General features: G+C 37.1%; 1 protein-coding gene across 1 annotated transcript; it reads right to left on the minus strand.

Moving 5' to 3' along the window:
* Positions 1-1,921: 1,921 nt before the first annotated feature.
* On the minus strand, positions 1,922-4,712 carry LOC129246128 (succinate-semialdehyde dehydrogenase [NADP(+)] GabD-like). Its single transcript, XM_054884689.1, has 3 exons — positions 4,421-4,712; positions 4,078-4,366; positions 1,922-3,919 (listed from the first exon to the last, which is right to left on the minus strand). Exons 1-3 carry the CDS (start codon positions 4,685-4,687, stop codon positions 2,973-2,975), a joined length of 1,503 nt encoding a protein of 500 aa, XP_054740664.1. The 5' UTR covers positions 4,688-4,712; the 3' UTR covers positions 1,922-2,972.
* Between the last annotated feature and the right edge of the window lie 10,194 nt (positions 4,713-14,906).

Below are 14,906 nucleotides of genomic sequence, written 5' to 3' on the forward strand. Positions count from 1 at the left end.
ATTAGTTTTTTATAGGCTTCAGTAGTAATAGAAAATAGACTGAAAACGTTTTGAAAAAAAGTTCATAATTTTGAGATGTATTCAATACTGAAAATTTTGGTATAGAGTCTCTAAAGCAAAATATCTCCGCTCTTTGAAACTTAAAAAAAAAATTTTTTTTTTAAGAATATTACATTAACAATATAAACATTTGTTTTGGGGAAAAAATATTTTTTTTTTAAATGAAAATTAAAATTAAAAATTAAGTAAAAATTACAACATTTTTTTTTTAATAAAGTAACGTAAAAAATTTTGTTGTGAAAAATTAAAATCTAAAATTAAAAAACATTACAAAAATGTAAATTGTTTTTGAGAATAAAATAACACGTAAACATTTTTTTAAGAGAAAATAAGAATAATAATTGAGTAAACAGTTATTTGAGAATATTTTTTTTTTTCACAAACAAAGAAACAAAAATGTTTAGTTGTTTGGAAAAAAAGATAATAATTTTATTTAATCCAAATAATCCTAAAAAACGTTTACACTTTTTTTTGGAAAAAAATAAAATTTGGCAAAAAAATTTCTTATTTTTTAATTATAATAACAAGCAAACATTTCTGTTTTTGGGAAAAAAATTAAAAATTAATTTTTATTAATTTAATTTTTTTTAATAAATCTAATTTTTTTATTTGTTTTCCATGTGCTATTTATTCTAAAAAAGCAAAAAAAAAAGTTTTAAATATAACAACAACCACCCATTTTTTTGGGGAGAAAACAATTTATTTGCGTTTATTAAAATTTTACTTTATTTATTACTTTTATTAAAATTATTTATTTACTTTTATTAAATTTTTTTTTTTAATTTCAGTTTTTTTTCATGTGTTAGTTTATACTCAAAAAGCCAAAAAAATTTTAGTTTCTTGGGAAAAAAATAATTCTTTTATTTAATCCAAAAAATCCCAAACTACAAAAAGTTGTTTTTGGAAAAAAAAATTAAGAAACAGCAATTTAAATTAAAAATTAAGTAAACATTTTTTTGGCAAACAAATTTTTTTTTTTATATAATAACACGTAAACCGTTTGTTTTGGGGAAAAAATTGAAATTAAAAAGCTTAAAAAAACAATTTTTATGAATAAAATAACAAGTAAACAATTTTTTTTGTGAAAAAATAAGAATAAAAATTAAACATGAAGTTACAGTTAGTTTTTTCAAAAAAATCCCAAATTTGTTGTTATTTTATTGAACAACGAACAAAAAAAATTGTCAGAGGTTTGGAAAAAAAGATAATTCTTTTATTTAATAAAAAAAATCCCAAACTTTTTTGTATGTTAATTTTCTCTAAAAATAGAAAAAAAAAATATTGCACTTTAAAACTCTATACCAAAATTTTAAACACTTTTCAAAACTATAACATTTTTCCAAAATATTTTCTGGTTACTCAGCTCTACAAATACACCAATGCTTAGAAGAACTAATGACGATGTCCAAAATACTTGATTCACTTGACATTGGAATTGCTCAAGTGTTGAATTTGCATAAACCAATCGAGCTTCTCTAATTGTTTTCCTTTTTCTTTCTAAATTTGACGGGCCAATTATATATATATATATATATTGAAGTCTCTTAGGATTTTTTAAGTTCAATAAATTCGGGATTTGTTACAGAAATAGAAAACTATAAGCGAGTACTAAACATGATTTTCACCACCAGCGCTTCTCTTTGTACTTGTTGTTAGTCTAAAAAATTCGTAATTTCTCAAGACGAAAATCTTACAAATTTTCACCTTATAATTCCACAAAACTAAAACTATGGATATAAAAACTATTTTTTTGCGATTCCGAAAAACTCACAAGCCCTTTTCCAAATTTTCGAAACGCAAATCAGCAAATTTAGCGCTGAGAATAATTAACTAAAATAAAATAAAAATTGTGAATTGTGAATTGAAAAAATGCAACCAAATTCTGAATTGAAAATAAAAATTGTAAAAACCCCAGTAGAATTATATAAAAAAAGAAACAAAAACCAGAATTAAAAGAGAAAAATTATATAGCAGTAGACACTAAGTGGTATGTAAAATTACGAATAAGATGTAAGCAAAAAAGAACCAATTAAACAAGCACAAGGAACCACGTAAGAAAAACAAAACCTAATAAAAAAATTGATAAATGAGAAAGAAAAAAATGTATGTAGTTAAGTATAATATACAAGTGCATATATATTATTTTAGAGTAACTATGTAAAATTAGTAATAAAGTGATTTCAAACAAATTAAAAACAATACACACACATAGTTTAATGGAATAAGTTGGGAAGATGGGGATCGCAGGTTATACATTTTTTCCATTTATCTATTTTTCAGCCACCTTCAACTCCACCCAAATACATATTTTTCACCTCCACGAACTCATTTATATCATATTGACTGCCCTCTTTTTCAATCCAACTACTTACACTCCTACACACCTCAGTTCAACCAGACAAAAAAAAAATAATATTTGACTGCCATAAACTTATTGATGCCATAGTGACTACCCCTCCTCCTCAACGCAACTACTCCCAATCCACCATACTTCAGTCCACGTAAAAAAAAATTAGTTTCACTGTCATAAATTTATTGATGCCATGGCGATAACTCCTTCTTCGCAATGCGAGTACCTCAAATCCATCATAACTTCAGTCCACCCAAACCGATTTACTTCACCCCCATAAACTGCTTAATGCCATAGTGATTATCCCTCCTCCTCAATGCGTCTACTCCCACTCCAACATGCTTTAATCCACCCAAAGCTTTGCTTCCATTAATTGATTGATGTCATAGTGATTACCACTCCTTCTCAGCGCAACTGCTCCCACTAAATCAATCTCCAACCTACCCAAATAGATATACTTCACCTGTATGAGGTACTCGATGTCACAATGGCTGCTGTCTAAATCTCACTTCAACCCCCTGAAAGCATGACTGCTATATTGATTAGCCACCTCATCCTACATTCAATCATACTTCAGCCCACCCAAGCAGATATACTTCACTTCAGTGAACTCATCAACACCATAGTGACTGCCTTCGCGTCCAATGCCCGATTCTTTAATGCCACCAAATGGCGCTTCCGCTTGCGACATCAATCCCACATTTACGCCCACCATGCCGACCTCAAGTTGTCGCGCTACCCGAAATACTTGCTGCAAGTCCTGACTGTAGAAATAACCCGCCAAACCACGCAGTGAGTTATTCGCCCTACGCACAACCTCATCTTCCGTCTCGAACTTTGCCAAAACAATTACTGGGCCAAATACTTCTTCGCGGTATATGCGCGCTGTACGATCTACGTCGGTGATGATGGTGGGCGCGTAAAAAAGCGGCCCTTTGTCCGCCAATTGCTTGCCACCGCATAATATCCGCGTGTGTCTCTGTCGCGCATCCTTCATGAAGGACTCAATTCTCTTTAGCTGTGCTGCATTAATAAGTGGACCGATTTGCACTTCCTTGTCTTGACCCGGACCGATTTTGAGCGCCTCAACTTGAGCTTTTAGTTGCTCCACAAAGGTGTCATAAATGCAAGAATGCACGTAGAATCGATTTGAAGAGACACAAGTCTGCCCGGAATTGCGAAACTTGGAAACCATCGCGCCCTTCACAGACTCTGCTATGTCAGCCGTTTCGAAGACAATGAAAGGTGCATTGCCGCCAAGCTCCAACGAGACACGTTTAAGTAAACCAGCTGACTGGCGAAACAAGTGTTTGCCTACTTCAGTGGAGCCGGTAAAGGAGATGCCGTTCACCAGTGGACTACTACAGAAGAGCTCACCGATGGGTGGAGCTGTGTTCGAAGTGATCACATTAAAAACGCCTGCTGGTATGCCGGCCCACTCCGATAGCTTGGCAAGCGCCAGACTGGTAAGTGGCGTATCCTCAGAAGGTTTCGCAACGACAGTGCAGCCTAAATAAAAATAGAAGCAAAAAGAGTTATGTGAATGGGTAAGTAGAGTTTAGGTAATGCTCTCTTTTTTTAGAAAAAGATCTTTTAAAGTAAATATTCTTCTGAGCCTGCTTGCCATGTAAACACACTTTGCGAGCGCAGAAAATTATTCTACACACCCGATGCCAGTGCCGCCGCTGCTTTACGTAAAACTAGCGCCATCGGAAAGTTCCATGGTGTTATAAGTCCCACAACACCAATTGGATCGCGCAGTATTAATATTTCCTGATTTGCCATAGAACTAGCAATGATCTGTCCATCAATGCGTCGCGCCTCCTCAGCAAACCATTCCACAAACGAACTGCCATAAGCCACCTCCTCTCTTGACTCTGATAAAGGTTTGCCGCATTCGGCCGTGATTATGTCGGCTAGCTCGGCGCCGTGCTGCGCTATTAGTCCGTACCAATTCTACGGAGGAAGCGCAAATTTGTAAATGATTTCAGAGTTTTAAAGGCTACTCACTTTCAGTAACTGAGAACGCTCACGCGCTGTGATGAATTTCCACTCTGGGGCATAAAATGCCTTAGTCGCCGCATCAATCGCTCGCTGTGCTTCGTCAACGGTCATGTCTGGCACACTGCCGATTACTTCCAAATTTGCTGGATTACGGACTTCGAATTTAGCGCCGTTCGCGGCGTCCAGCCATTTGCCATCAATGTAGGCTTGTGTGAGCCAGAGTGAATGCTTTTGAGAGGCCGATTTGTGGCGTAGAAATTTTCGAATTTTCATAGTGTGGCGAAAATCGAAAACACGAAATGTGGGAAAATACATTTTTTTCTTTTTTTTTTGTGGGGTTTGAAATGCCAAATGGTGGTGGGTGCCATATTTTTTTATTATTCACTTTATTTTTAATATTTACTTTTTTCTTTTATGTAAGTCTAAAAAGTTGCTGACTGTGGAAAAATATGTCTTACGAAAAATTAATCACCCGATTTCGTTTTAAAATAACTTTTGTACTAAATAAAAAAAATATTTTGAGCGCTGGAAATCTTTATTTGGACTTTTATAATTTTTTCTGTTAAGTGAAGAAGCTGGTACCCGTCAAATGACTGCCGCCTGTGTTGATCTACATTTTCGCTCCTTTTGACGCATTTTCCATGACTTTGTGCAAGATTTCTGGTGGTAACTGCTCGCATTTCTATCGAATATTCTCCATAAGAGCTACGATTTCTGGCATAAGCCCACGACTTCAAGTAGCTCCAAACAGTAGTGTGGGATGGTTAATTCGGTCCATCTTGCCGGCTATGCAAAATTGCCAAAACAGGAGATTATGCGACCAGGATATGTGCATTGTGGTCAGCGCTGTGTGCGCGGTTGCACCATCTTGTTAAAACTACATGACGCCCAAAGCCCGCTCATCCAACTCCGGCAGTAAGAAGTCGTTTATAATGGCACTGTAGTGCTCGCCAGTAACAATGACCGTATTGCCGATGACGATCTCAAACAAATCACGACCTAATCACTTCTCCTGCGTGAACTCCGCACCACACAATAGCTTTGAGTGGATGTAATGGCGCTTCGTGCATCTCGCGCGGATTTTCCGTGCCCCAAAAACGAAGATTTTACTTATTGACGTGACCGCTTAAATAGAAATGCGTCTTGTCGCTCATAATTTTCTACAAAAAATCGTCCTCTTCATTGCGGATATTGAGGATGGCTTGACGGTAATTTACACGCGACTGACAGTCAACAGGCACTGAGTGGTACTCTGTTTGTATTTTTTACGGGAAGATGTGTTAGTCTGCCATTAACGTTTGCTGTATGGTCCGTCCGGTGATGCCCGATTGCATAGCTCGTAGACTGGTTGTTGCTTTTACGTTCTTAGCAAAATCGGCAGCCACATCAGCATTTTCTCGTCCGAACGACCAGTCCGGTGGAGACCACGTCTCGTAAGGATTTATCAGGTTCGAGTCGAGCAACTAGCACCGGATTGTTCGACCAGTTGGTACGACTCGATTAGGAGCATCTTTAATGAGTTCACCAGCATCCTCAGTATCAAACATATGTCGGTTCAAGATGACCGCGGTATAAGCTTTAAACTTTAGAATGGAGTTGAATAAATCCTTCTCCTTCAATTGTAGAACTTTGTAGACGGTTTCGTCGCGTAATGAGAGAATTGGGGTTCCCCTGAGAAGCTGTGGTCTGCTCCTGGAAAGATGGGCCTCGAGTCAACTCAGCGAGCGCTGGGCTACTGCGCAAACGTGCAAGGTCGCGAGATCCTTCTGGCCACGGGTAGATCGGGGACGCTCAAGAGAACTCCTAAGGCTAACAAAACCCCAGCTCTCAAATTTGGTGGGCATCCTTACAGGACACTGTCCGTTAGGTGTTCACGCCGTAAGACTTGGGATTGCCTCAAGTCCGTTCTGCAGAAACTGTCTGGAGGACGAGGTGGACTCATCTCAACACCTTCTTCTCAGCTGCCCTGCTCTCGCCTGGCAAAGACTTAGATATCTGGGCTCTTACTTTTTCGCTACGCCTGCGGATATAGCCGGTGTAGATGTCATAAAGTTGATGAAGTTCATTAGTAGCTTGTTACGGCCAACTACGAACGCAAATCAGCCCCCGTCGGCGCCGTCGTAAAATGTATGGTCATCACCGTATCAAATCCCAAAGCTCCTTCTTCCTTCCCATCTCCTTTCCCCTCTCCCATGTATGGCACCACAACGGACGAATTACATTTGTCTAAGTGAGCTCTTTAGCTAGGGCAGCCATTTAACCTAACCTTCAATTGTAACGTATATCATTAACTGGTAACATAATCGTAGCTTTCTTTCGACGACCAAAAATAACACTTAAAAAGCTCTGATCACTTCCATCCCATCGCTTGGAAGCTTGGCCGTAGAAGCTTGGACGATGTCTTCATCCGATGAGGCGTCCCTTGGTGTATAGGAGAACAAGATTCAGCGGAGAATTTTTGGGCCTTTCCACTTTGGGGACGGTGAGTATCGCAGGCGATGGAACGATGAGCTAAATGAGCTTTAGGATGACATAGACGTAGCGCAATGAATAAAGATCCAGCGACTTCGTTGGCTAGGCCATGGTGTACGAAAACGTACAAACGCTCCGGCTCTGAAAGTATTCGATGCAGTACCAGCTGGTTGTAATAGAGGAAGGCCTCCTCTGAGTTGGATAGATCAAGTTGAGAAAGACTTGGTTTCACTTGATGTGTCCAACTGGCGCCGGTTAACACGATAAAGAAACGACTGGCGCGCTTCATTAAACTCAACCAAAATTGCTTAAGTATTTATCGCGTCAAACAAGAAGACGAAGCTAAATTGGAAGCGAAAGATTCCGGAGGAAAGTGGACATTAGGAAGTTGTAGTAGAAGCGAAAATTAGGCGAGCTCCAATCATAATAACTGGCACTGTTCAGCACTCTCTTAAATGAGACGAAAATATACTGCGAAATATTTCCTTAATAACCTTGCAGAATTACTAAAAGGCTGAGTGCCGCACACTCTACAGAAGTTACGTGAGCGAAAAAATGGCAGGAGCATCCAGACTGGCTCTTTTGACATCGAATGTGAATTTAACATATTTCTATTAACGACTTGAGCTTCCAGGTAACTTTCTAAAATTTAATTTTTATAGATTTATGTACATAACCTTTTAAAAAGGATCCAGCCAGACACGGGTGCCCAACCGATACGGACATTCTTAGGTTCAGTATTTCTTTTGCAATTTTTGCTGATATGGCAATTGATCAGAGAGTTGGCAAAAGAAAGGTAAGTTTTGTACACAACGATTTCCTGTCTCTGGTCGTTTATCTTCGCCCAAAGTCGCTGAGGTCCGATACATCTTTTCAGTATATTTATACAAATTTGCTTCCCCAAAATATTTACATACATACATACATACGTGCATGATAAAACCAAAAAAACAACCACAGAAATAAAAAATAATAATAATATTTGTTGGCATTTAAATCTAGTGATGTTTATTTTTTTTTTGTATTTTTTTTTTTTTTGTTTTGTATACAAAACATCTTTTTTTGATATAAATGGTGTGTCACTCATTAATATTGTTTGCAAACTCATAAATGATTCCCCCCATTTACTGAAATTTTCCGTTTCTCTTGTTGCATTTTATCGGATTTTCTGTGACATTTAACATTAAAAACATAAAAAATTTACACAACTCATCAATATTAATCACTGCGTTGAGCTAAAAGAAATGCAATAAAATTAAAATATGAACGAAGTAATGCGCAGAGTCAAAACGGTTGAAAAAGATTAATAGGGGGAAACGCGAAAAAAAGCAAGCAAAAAAAATACAAAATTGTATCTGAAATGTTTTTGAATAAATGCAACAATTATGCATTTAACAAAGTTCAGGTCACAAAAAACAGCAGCAAAAATTAAGCGTAACCAAATAACAAAATCGACAGCAATAACGAGCAACAGAACCGAGCTACGGGCAAAAAGTTTGAGAAGCCTTGACGCTTCAACAGCAGTGGAGCAACAAAGCAAAACGAAGCACAGTGTGGAGAATCGATGAAATTTGTTTTGTGTTTTTTTTTTTAATATTTCTTTAGTTTCCACCACTGCAAGATTTACACAGGCCATATTTTTTTGCAGCTGCCTTGAAGTCAATCAGCCCAAGTCACTAACTTTTAATATTAATTGCAAAATATTTTTATATTATACAAACGTTCTATAGACGTAAATTTTTTCGATTTTTACAACACCGAGCCTTTCAGGATCCCGTTTTTCTTAAACATTTCTTTACTTTTTTCACCGCTGCGGGATTCACTTAGGTTATATTATATTTTCACGTTTGCAAACGCCTTGGAGTCAATCAGCCAAAGTCACGAACTATTCATATAAAAAATTTCTCAAAAACTGGCTACTCAACAGTTATCAAGGCTATTAATAATATTTTTATAATATACAAACATGGATGGATTGATGTCGAAAAAAGTTCGGTGCAAAAATCTTAAAAGTAAGCAAAGTATTTTCTAGTTGAATCTCGCGTAATTTAGGTGGAATATACAGAAATTAGTGGGATTTACACCTTTCACCCTTGCTTTTCAACTTGTCTATATCGAAGCTCCCTCAACCACTAGAGAGAGTCTCCCTAGTCTCCTAAGCTAACGATTGTAATAGCGTGCCCAAAAGTAAATGATTACCTCACCAATCTTTCCCTACTTTTCACTGAGAGCAATCTACAGCATGCCCCTCTAAATCCACCACAAACCTCTTTACAACCTGGACAAAGGAGGTCAAACTACAGCTCAAGGTTAAAGTTGACGATACACCAATACGGACAGTAAGCAACCCGCAACAAGTCCAAGTTCCTCAAATCGCTAGCCGGCAGTACTTGGGGAAAAAACAATGGAGAAAAGACTTGGAGAAAAAAAATGTTACTGGCGACATTTAAAACAATTGGTCGTCCTGTTCTAAATTTCGCAGTGTAACGATACTAACCACCTTTTCACATACTCCAACAAAGACATTCATCTAACACCCCTCTCCCTCTAGACCCAACCTGCCGAAACAGCAACTTTCCTAGGCGTACCGTTAGCTAGACGAAGACGACCGGTAGCATACATTGCACTAACAGGATTTAGTATGCTGATACAACAACAACAAGTAGGATTTTCTGCGTACTTATATATATTATTTAATATAAAAAAATTGAGTGTTTCAATGTTGCGTATTATAACAAAGTAAAACTTATGTTTACATTGACTTTCATGTTAGAAAGAAAACCAAAAAATTAGTGTTACATTTTTTACTAAAGGGTGGTTAAGTTTCAAGCGCCGGTATAGCTTTTGAATAAAATACAATTTTTTTCGGAATTATTGTCATTTCTCTCTATTATAATAATACTGGTACAGCTCAATTACGTATGGCATAAAATATCGGCCAAATGGCCGCAGGGGCCTCGCCGGTACACCTCCATCCGATGGTCCAAATTTTCGATGGCGCTGAGGCATAATTGAGGTTCTATGCCGTTAATAAGCCGAATTATCTCATCCTTTAGCTCTTGAATTGTTGCTGGCTTATCGATGTACACCTTTTCTTTTATTTCGTTTATTCAGTCTACAAATAATTCTTACAGACTATATTAGACAATTTTTAATTATTAGTTAAAGATTATAAACAATTGTTGCCTAAAATTATATAAACTTAGTCTAAAGTCGAAGCTAGGATTGTTGCAGAATCGAATGCATCTCACCAAAGGTTCATTGAGGGCATAGTTAGTTCTATACCGTTGATCTACAAATAAACGAGCCTGCCTTAAATCATGCTGCTTTGTTTGATATGTAATTAAACTCTGTAACTCACAGCAATTTATATTGAAATTTAAAAGATTATACAAGAAGAGAATCGAAAAGTAGATTCGTCTGTCCTCAAGGCTTTGCAGTCCAATCAATTTGCGTCTGCCTATATAACTAGAGAGCCCTTTAGGCCAGCGCAGGTTACACAACACATATTTGGTAAAGACTTTTTGGACTCTTTCAATTTTATTTATATGATATTGGTAAAATGGGTTCCATATTAGAGAACAATAATTTAGTCGGCTTCGAATTAAGGAGACGTAGAGTGCTTTCGAAGTCAAAGGATCTGAAAAGTCTTCCGTATTACGACGTAAAAATCCAATCATAGAAAAAGCTTAAAAAATAACCCCAAAGAAAGAAGTCCAACGGTGTCAAATCACATGATCTTGGCGGCCAATTGACATAGCCGCGACGTGAGACTATTCGGGCATCGAGTTTTTCGCTCAAAAGAGCCATTGTTTCGTTAGCTGTGTGAAACCACACCGTCCTGTTGAAACCACATATCGTTCACATCCATATCTTCCAATTCGTGCCATAAAAAGTTTGTTATCATCTCACGATAGCGAACACTATTCACAGTAACTGCCTGACCGGCCTCATTTTGAAAAAAATACGGCCCAATGATGCCGCCGGCCGGAATCCCTGTATTGAGATGCATAATATTAGTACTCGTATATGCTTACCTATCGATCAATCAAACATTCTAGCTTAAATTGAATATATTCGAAGACTGGCATATTTGAGGGCTTAGTTAGGTTCCACTTGAACACAGAATTTGGGCAAACCAGCCTGGACAAAGCGAACTAATTTGAGTCATGGAAATATTAGATTTGAATACTCTAGAATTCTGTATAGTATTTTTTATATCTGTCTTTAATTATAATAAAACCAGCCATTTTCCTACGTTAATAAATAAATTTATTTCACCCATAACTGGGAAGTACTAGAGTTGAAGTAAATGATAGAACCTAACCATGACCAAATTAAATTTTTTGTGTTATAGGGTGGGAAGTTGATACATCATGAAAATGCGATACGTTTCATCAAAAAGCAAAGAAAAAGTTAGTTAAAGTATACGGCCGGAATGCACAATAACTAAGCTGCCAGTACAACGTTCCATAGGCTACCGATTAGACGCAAAATACGAGGGAGGCAGAAAGAACGCTGAGTTGATGAGTTGCAGAAGCAAGATCTCCCCAAAAGTAAGGATAACGATGATGATGCATGTTGCTGCAAAGTTGGCCGCAAAGGACCTAAATTTCATGCAAAAAAGAGACCACGTTGATACCACCAAACACAAGATTTCCAAGACTGAATCCGAACCAAAACTCATCATTACGCCTCATTATTGTAGACGAGACATGAGTTTATGACTACAACGTGAAATCCACACATCAGGCGAGTGAGTAGAGAGCTACAAACGTTGCCTAACAAACTATGTCGTTTTCAGTCAAAATAGAAAGCAATGCTAATGGTTTTTATGGACCACAACGGCATTTTACAGCACAAAACCACCCAATTAAAAAAGGACTAATATTTGGGCGTTATGAGACGTTTACGTGAAGCAATTCGCCAAAAAACAGAAAGGATTTGTGGGAAATTCATTTTTGGCTCAGAACGAAATGAATAGCATCCAACAGCCATCGAATTTAATGGATTTGGCACCCTGCGTTTTTTTTCTGTTCGATCGAGTCAAAGAACTACTACAGCTAACGCGGTTTAACTGCTGAAATGCAGTAAAAAAAAAAAATTTAATCCAAGGTTGTTTAATAAGTATTGCGGTTCAATAAGGGAGTGCGTTGCTGCTAGCCTAAATTCCTTTTGTTTTGAGTTGTGTTCAACAAATAAGGTGAGTTTCCATTTTTCTCAAAAACATTTATTTATTCATCAATTTCTAAATATTTCATCTTCAAAATAGTCCCCCTCAGATATACATAATACACTTGCGCAAGCGTTTTTTTCCAATCCTCGTAGCAGTTCTGAAATGCACTTCTTGGTATGTCCTTGAGCTCTCTCAGCGAATCGGTTTTTATCTCCTCAATCGTCGCGAAATGCCGGACTATCATGGCTGTTTTCGTATGTTAAATCAAAATATAGTAGAGTTCTAGAAATGTGTCGAGAGTTCAAGGGGAGTTCTTTGGAAGCGTTTGTTTTTTTTTTTTTTGATTTTTTTTTGTCGACAAGAAAGGACAACTACCAAGTACAGCACTCAGACTCAACATTAAGTCAGCACTCGCGTTCCCTTTTTAATTTTCTTTCAATCTACCCGATCTTCGAAGAAATCTGAGTAGATTTTGTTGTGCCAAGGAGCCAAGATGGTCGCTTCTTAACACATCAGTGCCAAAGACCTCAACCCTAATTCGAACGAAGGCCGGATAGATGCACAGAAAGTGGTGCGCCGTATCATCCTCCGTCATCAGTCTAACCAGCAGCCTACAGTCCCTTTTTCGATATTACTTTTGAGGAATAAGCTTGTATTTTGGATTTTCTCAATATATTCTGGGAACTTTTTGATCAAGGTGCTATTTACTCGCTCGGAAATGATGATTTCGTTATTTTTTAATCATTTTTTTTCTCTCAGAAATAAAATTTGATTTTTTAGCAATTTATTTTTTTTTTTTTTTTGTAAATCGAAAATTTCAAAGACCACAGTCAACGAAACGAAAAAATTATAACTAGATTGTGATTTGCTGAGCGATGAATTAAAATGTGATTTCTAATAAAAGAAGTTTTACAGATTTCTCCCAAAAATTCAGAAAAACGTCATATAAATATACATTCGAAGTTTTTATGTTTTTCATTGAAAGTTTTAAAATAATGAGTATTTTCAAAATTTAGTTTGCTTTATTTTGTTTTTATGTGGAAACTTACACCAAAGACAAATCCAGAAGGAACGCCCCAGAAAGCGTTCAATGGCCATAAATCAGCCTTCAACAAGAAATAGAACCAGATAAGCAGTTCAAAAGCTCTTTATAAAAAGCAGGAACTACACCGAAAGCTGAGTTAGCCATTAGTGATTTATTTAGATTTTATGAACTGTTTTTAACCACAGTTCAGCCACTGTGCAATGCAATGCAGCGCAGCGTAGCGCCTGCAATCAGCAATTAAAATTGTATATTATTGTTGTAGGAATTGTTGTTATTTGCTGATTGTTTGTTTTGCCCTTGTTTTTGTGGCAATTGAGTATAAAACGCAAAATTTTGCGATTGCTGTTGGTTTGCTTGATCGCTTGGTTGGGTTAGAGTTGCCAGCGTGTAGCGAAAGTATATCGAAATACACATACATATTTTGTTGCAGGATGTAAGAAAAGAAGGTAGAATGAAGGAAAGAGAAAAAGAAAGAGATAGAAAGAGAGAGAGAGAGACAGAACTAGAGAGCTGCGGAATGCGTGGCAAACGATTTACAGGCGGCAAGGGGCTGTGGCTCTTGGCAAATGGCACAATTTAGCGAAAATGCAAACAACAGCAACAACTACAAACATTTGCTAGGCTAAATAAAACAGCAACAGCCACAACAATAACAACCATATCGGCCGCAACAACCAACAAACTTATGAATATGCATTTTAATGCAATCACAAAGTCTCTGATGCAGCATAAAATATGCTTTTGGGCAAAAATACGCAATTGCCAAAACACAGAGCATCCATACAGAGGAGTGTGTAATCAACACCCAGCTCACCCCAATTTTCCCGCCACGCTGCCTCGCCAATCCCGGCGGCACGCTAATGCGCGCTATGTGGGCGTGTCACAGTAATTTTGCTTTCGCAACACTAACTTTTCTCCATTCGCATGCGGATGTTTATATTTATGCATTTGTCTGCCTCCCCGCGTGCCATCCCCTCTCCTCCCCACAGCACTATTATTCATTGCACACTTTCAGGAATTTATATTTATACTCCATAAACTAATGCCGAAATTCCTAACCCCTCTGGCTGCCCAAGAATCACTAGCTGAGATTTACGTAAATTTTATGGGCGTAAATTATGTATGGGGTTGCATGTGTGCATGTGTGTATGTATGTATGCATGGCTGGCTATCATGAGCGAAAGTGTCAGGGCTGCTTTGGTGAGTTCCATTTTCTAAACAATAGTCATTTTTGTTGCGTGCAACTATATTGTCGTAAAGAGAATGCCAGCCTAAAAGTAGGTTACGCTGGTGATTACAATATGTGGGAGATTTCGTTGTTGCGCTGCAGCAGCGCTCACCGAATTGGGTTGAGTTGAATTTCTGAGTATTTAAATTTAACTACAATAAATAATTGAGCAACTTTGCGTTTGAAATGTAAACAAAAATGTTTCTAAATTAATGGTACGCAATTTTCTACGTAGTAGCCTCCGTGATTTTAGGGGCGCGCTTAAACAAAATTGTTTACCAAATTAGTATCATTGACAGCTGCAATTAGGTTTTTGTTGCATGGGCCTTTAAATAAATGCCTATAAGTTTTTTTTTATAAAATTACTTTTCTTTTCTATTTCTATTGCGAAAATAGCAAATATTTCAAAAAAGTAACAAAATACAGTACACTCACAGTTACTAAACAGATACATCTGATAATTGGCAAAATTTATATTAGGTGCGCAACTAAGTTTCCGCTGTTTGTAAATAGATGGCACCAGCAGTGTGTGCTAATCGATTCTAACATAACCTAAACGTCATAAACCAAG

This window comes from Anastrepha obliqua, chromosome 4 (assembly GCF_027943255.1).
Source record: "Anastrepha obliqua isolate idAnaObli1 chromosome 4, idAnaObli1_1.0, whole genome shotgun sequence".
NCBI lineage: Eukaryota > Metazoa > Arthropoda > Insecta > Diptera > Tephritidae > Anastrepha > Anastrepha obliqua.